This window comes from Cryptomeria japonica, chromosome 7 (genome assembly GCF_030272615.1).
Source record: "Cryptomeria japonica chromosome 7, Sugi_1.0, whole genome shotgun sequence".
In the NCBI taxonomy this organism is placed as follows: domain Eukaryota; kingdom Viridiplantae; phylum Streptophyta; class Pinopsida; order Cupressales; family Cupressaceae; genus Cryptomeria; species Cryptomeria japonica.
In genome coordinates, this window is record NC_081411.1 from 562,720,763 (window position 1) to 562,736,088 (window position 15,326).

General features: G+C 35.3%; 1 protein-coding gene across 1 annotated transcript; it reads left to right on the plus strand.

The window, feature by feature from the left end:
- Positions 1-10,603: 10,603 nt before the first annotated feature.
- Positions 10,604-12,511, plus strand: LOC131078434 (11-beta-hydroxysteroid dehydrogenase). The gene is made up of 6 exons (XM_058016132.2): positions 10,604-10,876; positions 10,967-11,159; positions 11,328-11,413; positions 11,505-11,636; positions 11,806-11,970; positions 12,063-12,511. Exons 1-6 carry the CDS (start codon positions 10,694-10,696, stop codon positions 12,336-12,338), a joined length of 1,035 nt encoding a protein of 344 aa, XP_057872115.1. The 5' UTR covers positions 10,604-10,693; the 3' UTR covers positions 12,339-12,511.
- The last annotated feature ends 2,815 nt before the right edge of the window (positions 12,512-15,326 follow it).

Here is a 15,326-nt window from a genome sequence, read left to right on the forward strand (position 1 = left end):
ATTAATTCCTATTACAAAGAGAAGCTAGATGTATTGATAAATTTGAGCATAAATGAGATACTAAAAGCTTGCATGGATCCTTAAAATGGAGGAATGAGAACTCTATTTATAGTGAAAATAGGGCAATGGATGGTCAAGATTGAAGGAGTTAATCAAGGGTCAGGATTGAAAGTTATCAATCCATATTTACAATTTTCACCAATGAAATGGTGACAATTGTCAACATAAGACTGCTTGAGAGGAGATGAAAGAAGCATTAAATGCTTGAGAAGACCTCATGGTTACCTTAGAAGGTAATGGTTAAGGTTAGGTTAGGGTTATCCAATAGATAAAGCTTTTACCCAAGGGATAAACTCTTGTGCAAAGGTTAAAGGGATAACCATGGTCAAAGCAATGAATGCTTGATGAGACCCTTGGGTTAATAGATGAGGGTTAAGTTAGTCAAAAAGTCTCTAACCATGCCACTAAGGGTTAGTTAACCATTAATGGTTTGAAGACTTTGGGGACAAATTTGTAAGAGTCCTTCCAAATTTGGGGGTATTCAATCAAGTTGGCTTATTGAAGGCATAAAGGCTTTTAATGCCTTTTGAAGACTTTACTCCAAATTTGAGAAGTGACCTCCTCAAATTTAGGGAAAAGGGATAATGGATGGGTTTAGGTTAATTGATTAGGATTAGATGGATTCTAGAAGAAATTAGGAATAGGGTTAGGATGCAAGTGGGAGATGTAGGAAAATGCAAGTGGATGAGGGATAATAGGATTAATTAAAATAAATTGCTTTATTTCAATTTGGTTGCAAATTGGGAAATTAAATAAATTAGATTTATTCAATTTGGGGTAAACTATTAATTAAATGTAAATTTAATTACAAGTAAGAAGAAGGGATTTAATTAAATAAAATGATTTATTCAATTAAATGATGTAAAAGGCTTAAGTGAATTTAACTAAATAAATTAAATAATTTATTTAATTTAAATAGAAGAATGTGGGGGATTTAATTAAATTAGATTTAACTAAATAGAGGAATGAGAATAAAATGAACATTGAATATTCATTTAGGAATATGGTCATTTTTATACGTCTACAGATAGTATCCTTGAAAAATATGCTAGAATAGACCATGACCATTGGAAGTATGCTCGAAGATGTTGGTAGGAAAATGAATGAGATGAATGAATGGATGGAACTAAGGTAAGTGTTTATGCAAAGGATTGGATAATAGGGAAAGAATGATGGAAAGTATGCATTAGATAATGGATGGGATTTTGGAAGACTTGTGCATGAGTCAATGGAAACGTTAGCAAGATCAACTTTGGCACACACCTTGAAGGGTGGTGGAATGATGGAGGAAGAGTAGATTTTGGATTTTTTTATTTTGATGAGGAAAAGGATGTGGAGTTCATGATAGTAATAGATGAAGGAGGTGATGAGGTGTTTAAGATAGTGGATTTGAGGGAACTCCTTGGAATAGAAAACTTGAATGCCAATTTTGAGTTTTCTTTAGTGTGCAAGTCTTGTACGAGCGACTTGGGAATCCACATGATTCTTGATTTTTTATTTCTTTGTGATTCTCTAGAACACATTGCTTCAATGTAAGACTTAGGAAGCCATACATATTTTTACTTTTCTTTTTCCTTTGTGGGCCTTTGTGTCCTTTTTGACATTTCTTTTTCTTTTTGGATCAAATTTTTCTTTGTTTTTGCATGTCGATTAGATGAGACATGTTGATCCTTAGATGTATGTGGATTTTTTAACATTTTAATTTTATGATTGGCATCCAAATTGCTTCCAAGAGAATTGGGATTTTTGGATGGATATGAATGATGTGGGGGTCTTTTGGAGGAGTTCATGTAGGTAGGTGATTGGAAGGTTCTCAATAATGTGTGCCTTTGTCGATCTTGAATAAGGGTTGGAGGGGTATAAGGACCTAAAATGGATGGAAGGGATGAAGGGATAGGTGTATATTTAGACTTAGATGAATGGATGTGGGATTTAGAAAGGATACTAACATCTTGAAAGTAAGCTTTGTTGTTGGGATGATGACCATCAGAATTTGCTTTTATATGGAGTTACTCTGATGTACCTTGCTCGTGGAGGCCTAACTGCTTGCCTTGATCAATATTTTGACTAATGGGATACTTCTTTCTTTTGGAAGAAGACGCGAGTCCATTTTTAGATGGATATGGAATGGAAGAAATGATAGGGTCACATAGACCAGATCCAATGGAAGTGGAAAAACCATTTGGCTTATCAGAGGTTCATTAACAACTTGCACAAAGATGTTGGGGTCATAAGGGGGCTAAGAGAAATGATATGATCTTTAGGTAGATGGAGGCATGATATGATCTTTAGGAAAAATAGGAGGAATGATAGGTTCGTCTTGGGAGATGGAATCTTGTGGAGAGCATGGAGGATTATGACAAGGAAATGAAAGGATACTTTGATCTTGACATGGAAGCATACCATTGGATAGAGTGGAAAGGGTGTTTGTCTCTTCACTTTGAATAGGATCATTTGAAAAGGTGGAAGAGGCATCATGATATTGCTTAGGAAGTGGATTAAGAATATGATTTGGAAGGATGCTTAGCTCTTGGGGTGGAAGGGAATCATCTTGGAAGAAATGGAAAGGTATAAGAGGATCATCATGGGGTTCTAGGGAGATAGGATCTTGGTAAACCATTGGATGGGATTGGAGAATCTTGGCATCTTGATATTGATTTATGATAGGACCCATTTCTTCATTCTTTAGACTATCCTCTTGACATGGAGCCACTTCTAAGGAAGGGGTAAGATTTTGGATCTGCATGGGGATTTCTTGGAAGTTGTTCATGTTTTGGCAAGATGGGTAAGCATCTTGAATGGGACTCTTTAGTGTGGATATGATTGGAATTTCAGTGCATGATGGCATAGGATCTAGGATTTTTAAATCATTAGAGAAACTTGTATCAAGATTGGGATTATCTTGGATTTCCATAGGAGATAGCCCTTGAGGTTCAACATGAAAAATCTCATCATTAGGTTCATTTTTTGAAGGAGATGGTATGGATTGTTGTTGAGATGCTTGAGGAGATGAAGGAATGGTGGAAGAGATGGAGGCTACATGTGGAACCTTGCTAGACATAGCTTCATAATTTTGATCATGCTTGGAAATGACATCTAGTTTCTCTTTGGGTGATTCAATAGGATCTTCTGCAATTTCAATGTCACCATTGTCAAGGAGGTCTTGGATTCTATGTTTCAACTCCATGCAATGAAGTTTTATGTTCATTTTGTCTATGATACTTACAAAAGTTACTCAAAAAATTGACATCCCCTTGTAGTCTTTTTAGGTAATGTGATAAGATTGTTCTCAAGAAGCTCTTTTAAAGATGAATCAATATATTTTCCCAAAGGTGTGAATTTTATATCCAAGAGGTATTTGGGTATGCATGTGCTTTGTTGCTTTTGTTGAGGAGACATGTGGTTTTTCTTGAGATCTGACTTTTTCTTTTGATTTTTAATTTTTTTTGTTCTGGTTCCTCTATTTGTTTTTCTATTCTTTGAATTTGTGCATTGTCTATAATCTCTTGGAGGTGTCACTTAAAAGTTATTTTTGGTTCCATTTCTCTTTCATGACCTTTTTGCAGGTGTTCCATTCTCTAGTCTTAGGTGTCATGTCATGATTGATAATTATGATCTTTGACCTATATGACAATGTATATGAGACTTGGATGAGATGCAAGTGTATAGAATGCAAGGACAACCTAGATGTGTAATGTGATGACTCTAAGTGGATTATGAAGATGAGTATGAGGTTTGGATTGACTTAGATAATGACAACTCAAAAGTGAGATAAAGGTAACCCTAGGTTTGAAAAGTGATTATGTAGGGAAGATTAACTTGTGTTATGATAAATATACACAAGGACAATGATCAAAGGAGGGTATGCTAAAGTAGGATATGATGAACTCCAAGAAAGTTACCCTATTCTAAGACATTGATACAATTCTCGACTCAAGTTTAATAAACCTAAAGCAATAAAGGTGATATGACAACCAAATGTTTGATTTAAGACCAAGGAGAGTAACCTAGATGCAAGCTAAGAGTTTTTCTTTTAAGCAATGATGGGTATGCAAATGGATATTGACTAAAAGAGTGACTCTAGATGTGCAAGGACTAATGACTCAAATCCTAAAATATCATAATTGGAAAGTTGATGCCAAGAAAGAAAGATATGTCTATGTTCTCAATTCTTTGTAAGTGAAGTGTAATATTCTCAATTCTTTGTGTTTGAAGTGTTGTAGGGTCACTGATCAAATGTGCAAAGTTTCGATACTATGACAAATCCGGCTGATCTCTGAATAACTTTGGTTGAATTTGCATGTTTGTTGTGACCAATTGTGACAAGAAAACACTCAAGCACAACAACACAATGTCTGGATGTCTGAAAGGTAATAGTGTAAGCGTAATGTGTATGTTCAATGGACCCTCAAGGCCAAGTTTTCACTGGTCTAAATGCAATCAAAAACACTTGAAGACAAAAACCTATGGTCAATTAGTTCACAATGTGAACGATCCAACCCACAGCTTGGTATTTCTTCACCTCGAATGCTCAACACCTTAAGGAGTGTTTAACAATATTGGCTTTGTGAGAGAAGATAGGTTGGGGATCCCAGGCCCGGAGGCATAACCCAATCACCCTTTTTCTGGAAAGCTATAAATAACCTATACAAAGTCGAAAAGTTCTATCTCATCTCAAGGAAATACATATGGTGAGTATCTTGGGGGAAAACCCAACTATCCCCTTGCACTGAAATCGTCGCACCAAGGCAAATAAGAGTAAGCTTCTAAATAAGGTGCCTAGTGATATTCTGAGGGATCCCAATCCAACAATAGATTCTTGAAGCAAGCCACTTAAGGCTTTAGTTGAACTTATCGATGCAGAGAAGGCCTCCACATACGTCGAATTTACTCGACACTTCAACCACCTGACCAGTATATTTATATAGCGGCTCAGAAAACCCACTGAAGATCTCACTGGGATAGACGATATCCCCAACGTGTTCCAATTCGAGATACCCTCGTGAGCTGATGAAATCCTCAATCAAAGATATCCCTCAAATACAAAATAAAAAATGGGCGTTGTTAGTCACCTTTCTCGTACACCCAAGATCCACGAAGGCGAGGGGAGAGGATACTCGATGTAATGGTAGGTCCACCCTACATATGTGCAAGCGCACCAATCACAGAAGATAGTTGTTCATTTTAAGCATCAAATCAAAACGTGATTTAATCTAGCAAAAGTAAATAATGAACAAACATCCTGCACCACACAAGTTAGTAATTTCAAAATATGATCTTTGACGAGTGATGGATGGATGCCCTACACAAATTGTTAGCCTTGCAAGATTAGTCTCAAAAATTGAAAAGTCAACTTGCTAACGAAAACCTACTAACAAATGAATTAAAGACACTAAGACCAAGGACACAAAATCAAACACTGACACAACCAACAATTAATCTACTAACAAACGAAAAATCAAAGACCCTATTGACCAACAAAATAAAGGCTAACAAAGACTAACAAAACAGAAACTCAACAAGACACTAATAAAACCAATTAACAAGAACTAACAAACATAAATGACAAAAACACAAAATGAATTAACTCACTAACACAAATAAAAGCACTCACAGACTAATAAATACAAACAAAAACACAAAAACACTAACTAAAGAAACCGAAAACACATAAAACACTAACTAAATCAAACAAAACCAAAAACACACAAAACACCACCCAAATCAAACTAACTAAAAATGGACTTTCTATGTAATGTAAAAATTAAAATAATAATAAAACACTCTCACACAAACTAACCAAACAATCAAAAACTAAACTAAACAAACAACAACTGAACTCACAAACTAAAAACAAATTAATTAAAAGTAAAAGCTAATTTAAATTAAAAACCAACCAATTGAAAACAAAAATTAATTAAAAACAAAAACCAAATCTATTCTAAACTAAAACAAAGTTAATTAAAAAAACAATTCAAACTAAAACAAATACAAAAATAACTGACACGGCTGCAACATTTTTATCAAACCTTTCAATGTTTCAGTGCAGATTACGCAATGATTTTTTTTTTCAATGGTTAAGTGCAGATTTTTAAAACATACGTACCAGCAATGTATGAGTAGACTTGAAAAGATTTTTCCAGCCATGTAAAATGTGAAATCATGAACAACGCAGACGAATTGTTCAACAAACAAATGCTTCTGAAGAAATGTATCCTCACAGTATATCATAACTGCAAAAAGAACCTCTATGAAAACGGTGTTTAACTGTTTGATTTTTTGTTTTAAAAACTGCCAGCAAAACTTCTCCACAAAATACAAAATGTCAGGTAGCAAATAAGGTGTGAAAGTTGTTTATCAGAATACCACAAAAAGATAAAATGTAAAGAGCCAGGCAGACTACGTGGACTCTTTTCCCCAAATGCACAACGACATGTGCTCTGACTGTAAAATACGTTGGAAACAGCTTGTGAAAATGGTTTCTTTAAAAAACTATCAGCCCACAATACACATTAACAATAAAAAACAAACTCTGATAAAACGCAGCAACCTGAACTGTTTAACGCTAATGCCTCAAAACATATGATAAGTTGTTGTTTAAATAGAACTCGCTGCATGAAATATACGCCTTCTTGGGGAACTCGATGCAAGAAATGCACCGAGTATATTCACTAAAGGCTTAAGAAACTTTAAAGCCAAATGCGATCTGCAAATTAACTGTCTATTGAATGAAAAATATGGAGCACGTTAACCGTTTAAAATAACAACACACCAAAAAAATTTGAATGCAAATACAGATTAGACACAAACCAAGCAACGCCTCGGTAGCACGATAAGCACAAAGGTGTTTGTCAAAACAGTGGGTGTGAACTGTGAAGCGCTTGACAAAATGAAAGCGTTGCAAGTAACCTAAAATGTTTGTAAGAACACACAACATCTGCAAACACAAACACAAAACATAAATGCCTCAAAAAGATTTGATCACTGACAAGTCCATTATTGCAACCTGCGAATATAAAGAACTACCTTCTGTCAATCAAAAACAAAACCTTGATCAATAAAAACAAATGAGAGTACTGTTCCACCGAGCGTGCCAATGTAAGATGGAGGAAACGGGAAATTAAACCATTTATTTAGCTTCTTTCAACATTCATACAATAGAGTACCTGCAATATCACACAAATGCAACTCTAAAACATTGTAACATCCAAATTCACAAGCATTTTCACTCTATTGCCTTCCTATCTTCAAGATCTGGCAATAACTAATAAGTGCTCTCAGATTTTTTTTCACTTAAACACCAAAGCTATGAAGAATGGAAGAAATTAGTTCAAAAACAAAAGATAAGTATGGGAGTAAATCAAACAAAGACAACAAGATTTCAATAAGCGAGTGAGAGAGAGGGGCAAATGAGAGGGGCAAATAGATTTATAAGTGTCCTCACAGGAAAGAAAACTCAAGGGACAAATGTGGGGTAAAGAAGTAGTTATGGATGAGCATTTATCCCACATTTTCTAAGTGGATGAAATTGGAGAGGGATGGAACGATAAATAGAAGAGTTTATGATATGGAAATTAGAAATTTATTTATAAAGAAGGAGGTTAGAGATGAATGGATTTATGAGAAAAAAGATTGTAATGATTTATGACAATGAAATGATTTAATAGAAGAAATAATTAACATTTAATTAAATAGAAGAATTATGATCATATATGAGGACATTGAATTGAATTGACAATTTTTATGTGAGGACATTGAATTGAATTGACAATTTTTATGTGTCTACACAACCTTAGAGAGTCAACATAACAAAACAACAAGGTATGCATAACAAACAATTTCAAAGGGTTACAAAATCTCATTTGTAACAAGGTGTCTCATTGTATTTGAAATTAATCATTAATTCAGTGTATGTCATCTAAGTGGGTGCTCAAATTAGAGGTAAGTGCTCATTTGAGTTGTTGCTCATAAAATCAAGCGTTGGTGCTCCTTTGGGTTGATGCCCATAAACATTATACTGAAATACTTTTCACTGTGAGGTTGGATTAGAGCAGTGGACTCTAGCAACATTTCTCACTATGGGTTTTCCTCGTATACACTGTGTTATGAGTTTGTGTTGTGCATGTGTGTGTTTGATGATTCATATTAATGTCCTTACTCTCTAATTTCATAGTTTTCATAAATTAAATATCAAGTTTTAATGATCCACCAATTCACCAGTCCCCTCCCTCCCCTCTCGGTGGTCTAATTGTGTTCCTTCAATGCTAACTAATAATCTTAGCGATTCAAAATGATTTTTCAACTTACAATCAAGATATTTTTGAGGACAAGAAAAATTATTTTGAAAAAATGTATCAAATCTACATCAATGGTGTTAAGGAGCCAACTTAGAATTGCAAATATGAGGTGTGAGGGGCATTGCCTATCACTCAAGAATTTGGTGTTGTAGAAGTTGTCTACAGTAGATCATGTAACTCAAACAAAATCCATGTATGAAATTGCACAATGTTCGAATATGGGTTTATGTCCACTAACCAACTATAGAAACTAGGGTTTTTTTCCCTCCAATCTCTAGTGATAGATGAATATGATGTTCAATCTATTTGATGAAATGAATTGATAAAACAAGCATACCATCATTATCTTTGACATAGCTTAAATTTACACTTGAGTGCCCACTTTTTCTCCAAAAGGCAATCTCAACATCTTTCTATTTCCCTCTTGAACAACCTCAGTCTTAATCCTTTGGACAACACCTCATAAAGAAATGAAGCTTGATTACATAACACAACATGCCCTATAATCAAGAATCATCTTTAAATACTTAAGTGGTTAGTTATAACAAACTTAAATATAAAAGGCATTTCCCTAATCTATTTCCCTTAGTCCATAGGAAATGGAAAACAAGCTTAAGGAACTTACAAGAAACAATGGTGGTGTCTAGTTTTGCATCCACTAGTTGCATTTTCTGGAAGGTTTTCAAACCTTTACAACAAATTAGTTTTGTATGTATATACTACAATCTTGGTATTCCATGAGGCCACATTTATTTTTTTGGATTTTATCTAACCTTGCCCAACCTCTATGTTCCCATATATCTTTTGGGTAGTTGCAATGACTACCCTTTTCTTCTCATGTTTTTTCTTTGATCCATTTGCTTTGATGGATGCTCATAGCACTTGTCAAGATGTCAATCCTAGCGTCATCTCCTTATTGTCCTTATGTGAGTAAAGGCTATATAGAGAGGCAGCATATTGCCCTCTTGGCATGTCAGGGGAACCCCTTGTCAACTTAATTATTATTACCTTTCTTTCCCCTACCCTTCTATAGTGAGGGATGTGACATGTTAGAATTAGAGTTAGAATGAATTTTGGATTTATTCCTATGTGTTGCATTATTGATCTCAAAATATCATAGAAATGAGTTATGGCAATAGAATGATAATTTCAAGGTCAAGGACGTATATATGGAAGTAATTGCAAACGAGGGTACAATCCATCAACCCCATCGAATAATCTAGAAAATACATTTCTATATTAAAGGTAAGAGGTAAATATCTTTCCTTTGGTTGAGTTATCTATTCCCATCCATTTAGTATATGGCCCAACCTTAAAAGAAAAGATTGGGCCAAGTTCGATTTGATTAAGGGACCAAACAGATGAAAGTCATTCGATTACAAGTGATCGATCGTATGAAATTCAAATTTGATTTCTTTTTGTACTTCATAGGTGGCAACTAGTTTAGTTGTCCATTTAGTAGCTTTTCAGATCACTTCATTACCTTCCCATGCAAGATCATGTCCTTCATAACAAGATTCTACACAAGCTTCTAAAACAACCCAAATAAAAGAGAGTGAATTATGAATGTATTAAAATTAATATAAATTGGAGTAATTTGTCATAGATTATATTTCAAGAACTTGCAATCATAATCATTCGTTTTAATCTAAGTCTCTTTGAACTTTCCACTATATTAATAAAGATCGACCTATAAACCAAACTTAATACAAAATTGTGTAAGGAAAGTAAATAACAATAAATTATGTGTCTAAGACTTATAATTAAAAATAATTCTTTTAATTTAAATATCTCTAAACTTTATATATATTAATAAAAATCAGATCATAAATCAAACAAAATACAAAAATATACTATTTTATCAATATATTGTTACACTAAACTATTTTATCAAATAAAATTCAAAAAATAGATATACAACCATTACAATTACATATATTTAAAAAAAATTAAATTAAATTAAATACTAAAAATAACCCATAGATATATTCAAATAAAACAAGTGCCAAAATAAAATACAACTTTTTCAAGTGAAAATACTGAACAGATAATGGTGATTTAATCTGACAATTACAACTATGATATATCTGCTTGCTTGTAAACCACATCGCACTGCAACATTTTTTCCTATTAACGTGGCGCTCACAAAGCTCCCCATGCAAGCAATAAGGAGATGATGCTCCATGGACTACCTGTCAATACAGTTACACGCGTCTTCCAAACATATATCCCATTTGGTTATAAGGAGATAGTGCTCAGGACAGAGGGGCAGCAGCACTCAGAAAATAATCAGGATTTGAAACTATTCTGGGCAATTTTTGGAAGTGATCGGCAAGATGGATTTGGTACAGATGTTTCTGAACTTGGCATTTCCTCCATTGGCGATGTTCTTCTTGGCATTGGCGTTGCCTCCTTTGGCATTGATGAAGATGTGTGGGTGGGTCTACCATTTCATATTTTCTGAGAATATGCAGGGGAAAGTGGTACTAATCACTGGTTCATCTTCTGGAATTGGAGAAGTAGGTTTTTTAAAGAAAGCCCACTGTGCAATTTTTCAATTGTTTTGTAAAATCTGAGCTGTACTGATTGTATGCTTTGTTTCATGGCAGCAAATGGCTTATCAATATGCCAAGAAAGGAGCAAAATTGGTTCTGGTTGCTAGAAGAGAAGACCATCTTAAGGCTGTTGCTGATAAATCATCCTCCATTGGCGCTCCCGCTGTTCATGTAATTGTTGCTGATGTTTCCAAAGAGGAGGACTGCAAAAACTTCATAGAGGAAACAATCAGAATCTATGGTCGCTGTAAGACCCACACTTCTTACTGCTCATTTTGCCCTGAATTATGAAATCTGACAGAGATGGTTTTCTAAGTCTATTTTTTGTGGGTTTGTTATAGAATTTGTAATTGGTTTGCTTACTTGTAAGAATTTATCAAACTGGGCAGAGACTAAATTGATATTGTGTGATCAGTAAACCATCTGGTGAACAATGCTGGGATAGCTCACAGTTTCCTGTTTGAAGAAACAGTTGACCCTACTCGCCTTCAACAAGTGATGGTAATAATGTTATTGGTTTTAAATGTGTGTGTGTGTAGAACATTTGGGATATGTTGGTTTAAACTAATACACATTCTCCATTGATTATCAGGATGTTACATTTTGGGGATCTGTTTACCCAACTTATTATGCGATTCCCCATCTGAAGCAGGTTTCTGGTAGAATAGTGGTGACTGCTTCTGATGCAGGCTGGTTACCACTGCCCAGGATGAGCCTCTATAATGTAAAATTCTAGCTATAATCCTCATCATCTTCCTACTAACAACACTCGATATTATGTCTACAAAGAAGTCTCTGATATTGAATCATAGACCTCTGCCCCATATAACATTTCTGAGATATTTAAGATATTAGGATTTCAAACCTGAGATGTTTTGGGTATTGAATTTCAGGCTGCCAAAGCGGCAGTGATCAATTTCTTTGACAGCTTGAGAATCGAACTGGGTCCCTCTGTTGGCATCACTGTTGCAACCCCTGGATGGACAGAGTCTGAGATGACACGGGGCAAATTTATAAATAGACAGGGAGACCTGCAATTCAACCAAGATGTCCGAGATGTAAGTATGAAATTATAATTTGTGAACCAAAATCCTTTGAATTGTGTTGTAAAATGGGTTGAGATGCAAACTGAATTTGAGATAAGTTTCAGGTACAATTAGGGCCTTGGCCTGTAGTCTCGGCAGAGGAGTGTGGGAAGGCTATAGTGAATGGTGCATGCAGGGGAGAGCGGTCGGTGAGCATCCCCAAATGGGGTAATGTTCTCTTCCTTTACAGACTCTTGGCTCCTCAACTACTGGAATGGGCTTCATATTTATTCTATGTCAGAGCAGCTCCCCAACCCCTTAGCAAGACTGCTGTCGATGCAACTGGAGCTAAGAAGATCTTGTACCCATCTTCTATACGCCAGCCCTTGAAGTCAGAATAAACTTCAATTCATCAAATATCAAGAACTGCAACCTCCTCAGCCGACTAAATGGACTAATTTTCGAGTGACTATGCTACATCTCACAAGCCTCTTTTTGTGAATAATTGATGTTTTGTAATCAAGGGTAATCAAGGGTTTCCTGTATGAATGTGTATACTTTTCTGTAGCTGTTACCATGTGACATGTGTACTGGTGCTTTACATTTCCCTTGTATTATAGACCTTTCTTTAATGGTATAAGCTTGAATGGTTACTAAACTATTCCTAACTAGGAGAAAGTTTCCTTCAGGGGCTCATGACTCTGGCCCAGTTTCCCGCTCATTCTATACTTTCGCTCTGTGCTTGTCTTAAGAATATGTCGTTTTGGTATTAATTTGATCCATTTTGTGTATGAGCTATAAGAGAATTCTATAAGCATCCTTCCATCAATCTATTTTGACCTCCATTTAGGCATATCATATGTCATTTCACTGTCATATTTTGGACTTGGTCGTTCGTCTTCCCGGATATAATTATTGATCGATTCAGGCAGAGTCCCCCCTTCATCCCGATTCATCTGCAGAGTCGTTCGAGACCTAGATTTCACATCAGCATTATCAATTGGATTGCATGCCAAAGTGTTTGAATTGAGAGAGAAAATGACACCAGTAGACATGAAATGAGAGAGAAAATGATGATTCAAAAGTATTGAAGTTTTTATTAGTGCATGGGCATCACCAGACACTAAGCATTGAAACTAGAAGTCTGCAAGGGTGATGAAAGGTACAGGGCGATTGCGCTTAACATAGCACGGACATCTTAACACCCATTTCCAATTCTGGTCCATCAACACCCATTTGATCCGAGAAAGTTCTTCCTTCAGGGGCTCATGACTCTGGCCCAGTTTCCCCGCTCATTCTATACTTTCGCTCTGTGCTTGTCTTAAGAATATGTCGTTTTGGTATTAATTTGATCCATTTTGTGTATGAGCTATAAGAGAATTCTATAAGCATCCTTCCATCAATCTATTTTGACCTCCATTTAGGCATATCATATGTCATTTCACTGTCATATTTTGGACTTGATCGTTCGTCTTCCCGGATATAATTATTGATCGATTCAGGCAGAGTCCCCCCTTCATCCCGATTCATCTGCTGAGTCGTTCGAGACCTAGATTTCACATCAGCATTATCAATCGGATTGCATGCCAAAGTGTTTGAAATGAGAGAGAAAATGACACCAGTAGACATGAAATGAGAGAGAAAATGATGATTCAAAAGTTTTGAAGTTTTTATTAGTGCATGGGCATCACCAGACACTAAGCATTGAAACTAGAAGTCTGCAAGGGTGATGAAAGGTACAGGGCGATTGCGCTTAACATAGCACGGACATCTTAACACCCATTTCCAAATCTGGTGCATCAACACCCATTTGATCCGAGAAAGTTCTTCCTTCAGGGGCTCATGACTCTGGCCCAGTTTCCCGCTCATTCTATACTTTTGCTCTGTGCTTGTCTTAAGAATATGTCGTTTTGGTATTAATTTGATCCATTTTGTGTATGAGCTTTAAGAGGATTCTATAAGCATCCTTCCATCAATCTATTTTGACCTCCATTTAGGCATATCATATGTCATTTCACTGTCATATTTTGGACTTGATCGTTCGTCTTCCCGGATATAATTATTGATCGATTCAGGCAGAGTCCCCCCTTCATCCCGATTCATCTGCAGAGTCGTTCGAGACCCCCCTTCATCCCGATTCATCTGCAGAGTCGTTCGAGACCTCGATTTCACATCAGCATTATAAATTGGATTGCATGCCAAAGTGTTTGAATTGAGTACCTAGATTTCACACCAGTAGACATGAAATGAGAGAGAAAATGACACCAGTAGACATGAAATGAGAGAAAATGATGATTCAAAAGTATTGAAGTTTTTATTAGTGCATGGGCATCACCAGACCATCTTAACACCCATTTCCAATTCTGGTGCATCAACACCCATTTGATCCCACTCGCTCCTCAACTATTAAGGATATATTTGTGAAGCTTGTGGCCATAATTATTTTTATTTATTTTATTACTGTTAAAATTAGTAGTCCCATAAGTACTAAAATTGTGCACTAATAATACCCATTTGATCCAAGACCGATAAGTACTAAAATTGTGCACTAATAATATACATAGAAATGTTTTGTTTTAAATTTAAGCAAATTTTTAATTCTTAAATAATAATTGTTTCATTTTTTTTTTACAATTTTAAATTTACAATAAGAAAAAATGGATACTTAGTTTATTTAGTTTATTTTGGCTAGGGAGTAGGTGATTTTTTGAGGAGCAATTTGTGGAGTAGGTGGCCCATGGATATTAAATTGTTACCAATCTTCTTAAGTTATTTTGTAAATGAAAAAATCTGTAGGCAAATAAAAAGAAGAGAACAATATGGTGAAGCCACATGTCAATTTTTTCTTAAGCACTTGTTGCTCCACTAAAGTAGGGAAAGATTTCAATTTATCCTTTTCCCGTAATGTCAATTTTTTCTTAAGCACTTGTTGCTCCACTAAAGTAGGGAAAGATTTCAATTTATCCTTTTCCCTTAATTAAAAGTTTACATGAGAAAGTAGAAAATGTTCATAAACAGTCGCATGGGGACATGGGATTATTTTTTTCACAATTTTAAATTTGCATGGGAATACTTCAACTGCTTAAATTTAAGCAAAAAATAGATTTAAGCAACCATCTAGCAATGGACTTAAGTAGTCGCATGGGACTTAAGTAGTCGCATGGGAACTGCTACCATCTAGCAAACACTTCCAATTTTTAAATAATAGCTCTTCTACTAAAATAGCAAAAGATAGAACTCAATTATCTTTTGGGTAACTATCGATGAAGCCAATCAACTGCTATTATCTAGGAAACATGTCCAATTTGAAATTCAATGGGCATCTTCTCTCCAAGCTAGTGAGATATAATAAAAATAAAAAATAACTTAGTAACTTAATAAAATCCACT

Coding starts and splice junctions, on each gene's coding strand:
- LOC131078434 (XM_058016132.2), top strand. CDS start 10,694: ATGGATTTGGTACAGATGTTTCTGAACTTGGCATTTCCTCCATTGGCG. Junction 11,414..11,504: donor CTCGCCTTCAACAAGTGATG/GTAATAATGTTA, acceptor ATTGATTATCAG/GATGTTACATTTTGGGGATC. Junction 11,637..11,805: donor CCAGGATGAGCCTCTATAAT/GTAAAATTCTAG, acceptor ATTGAATTTCAG/GCTGCCAAAGCGGCAGTGAT.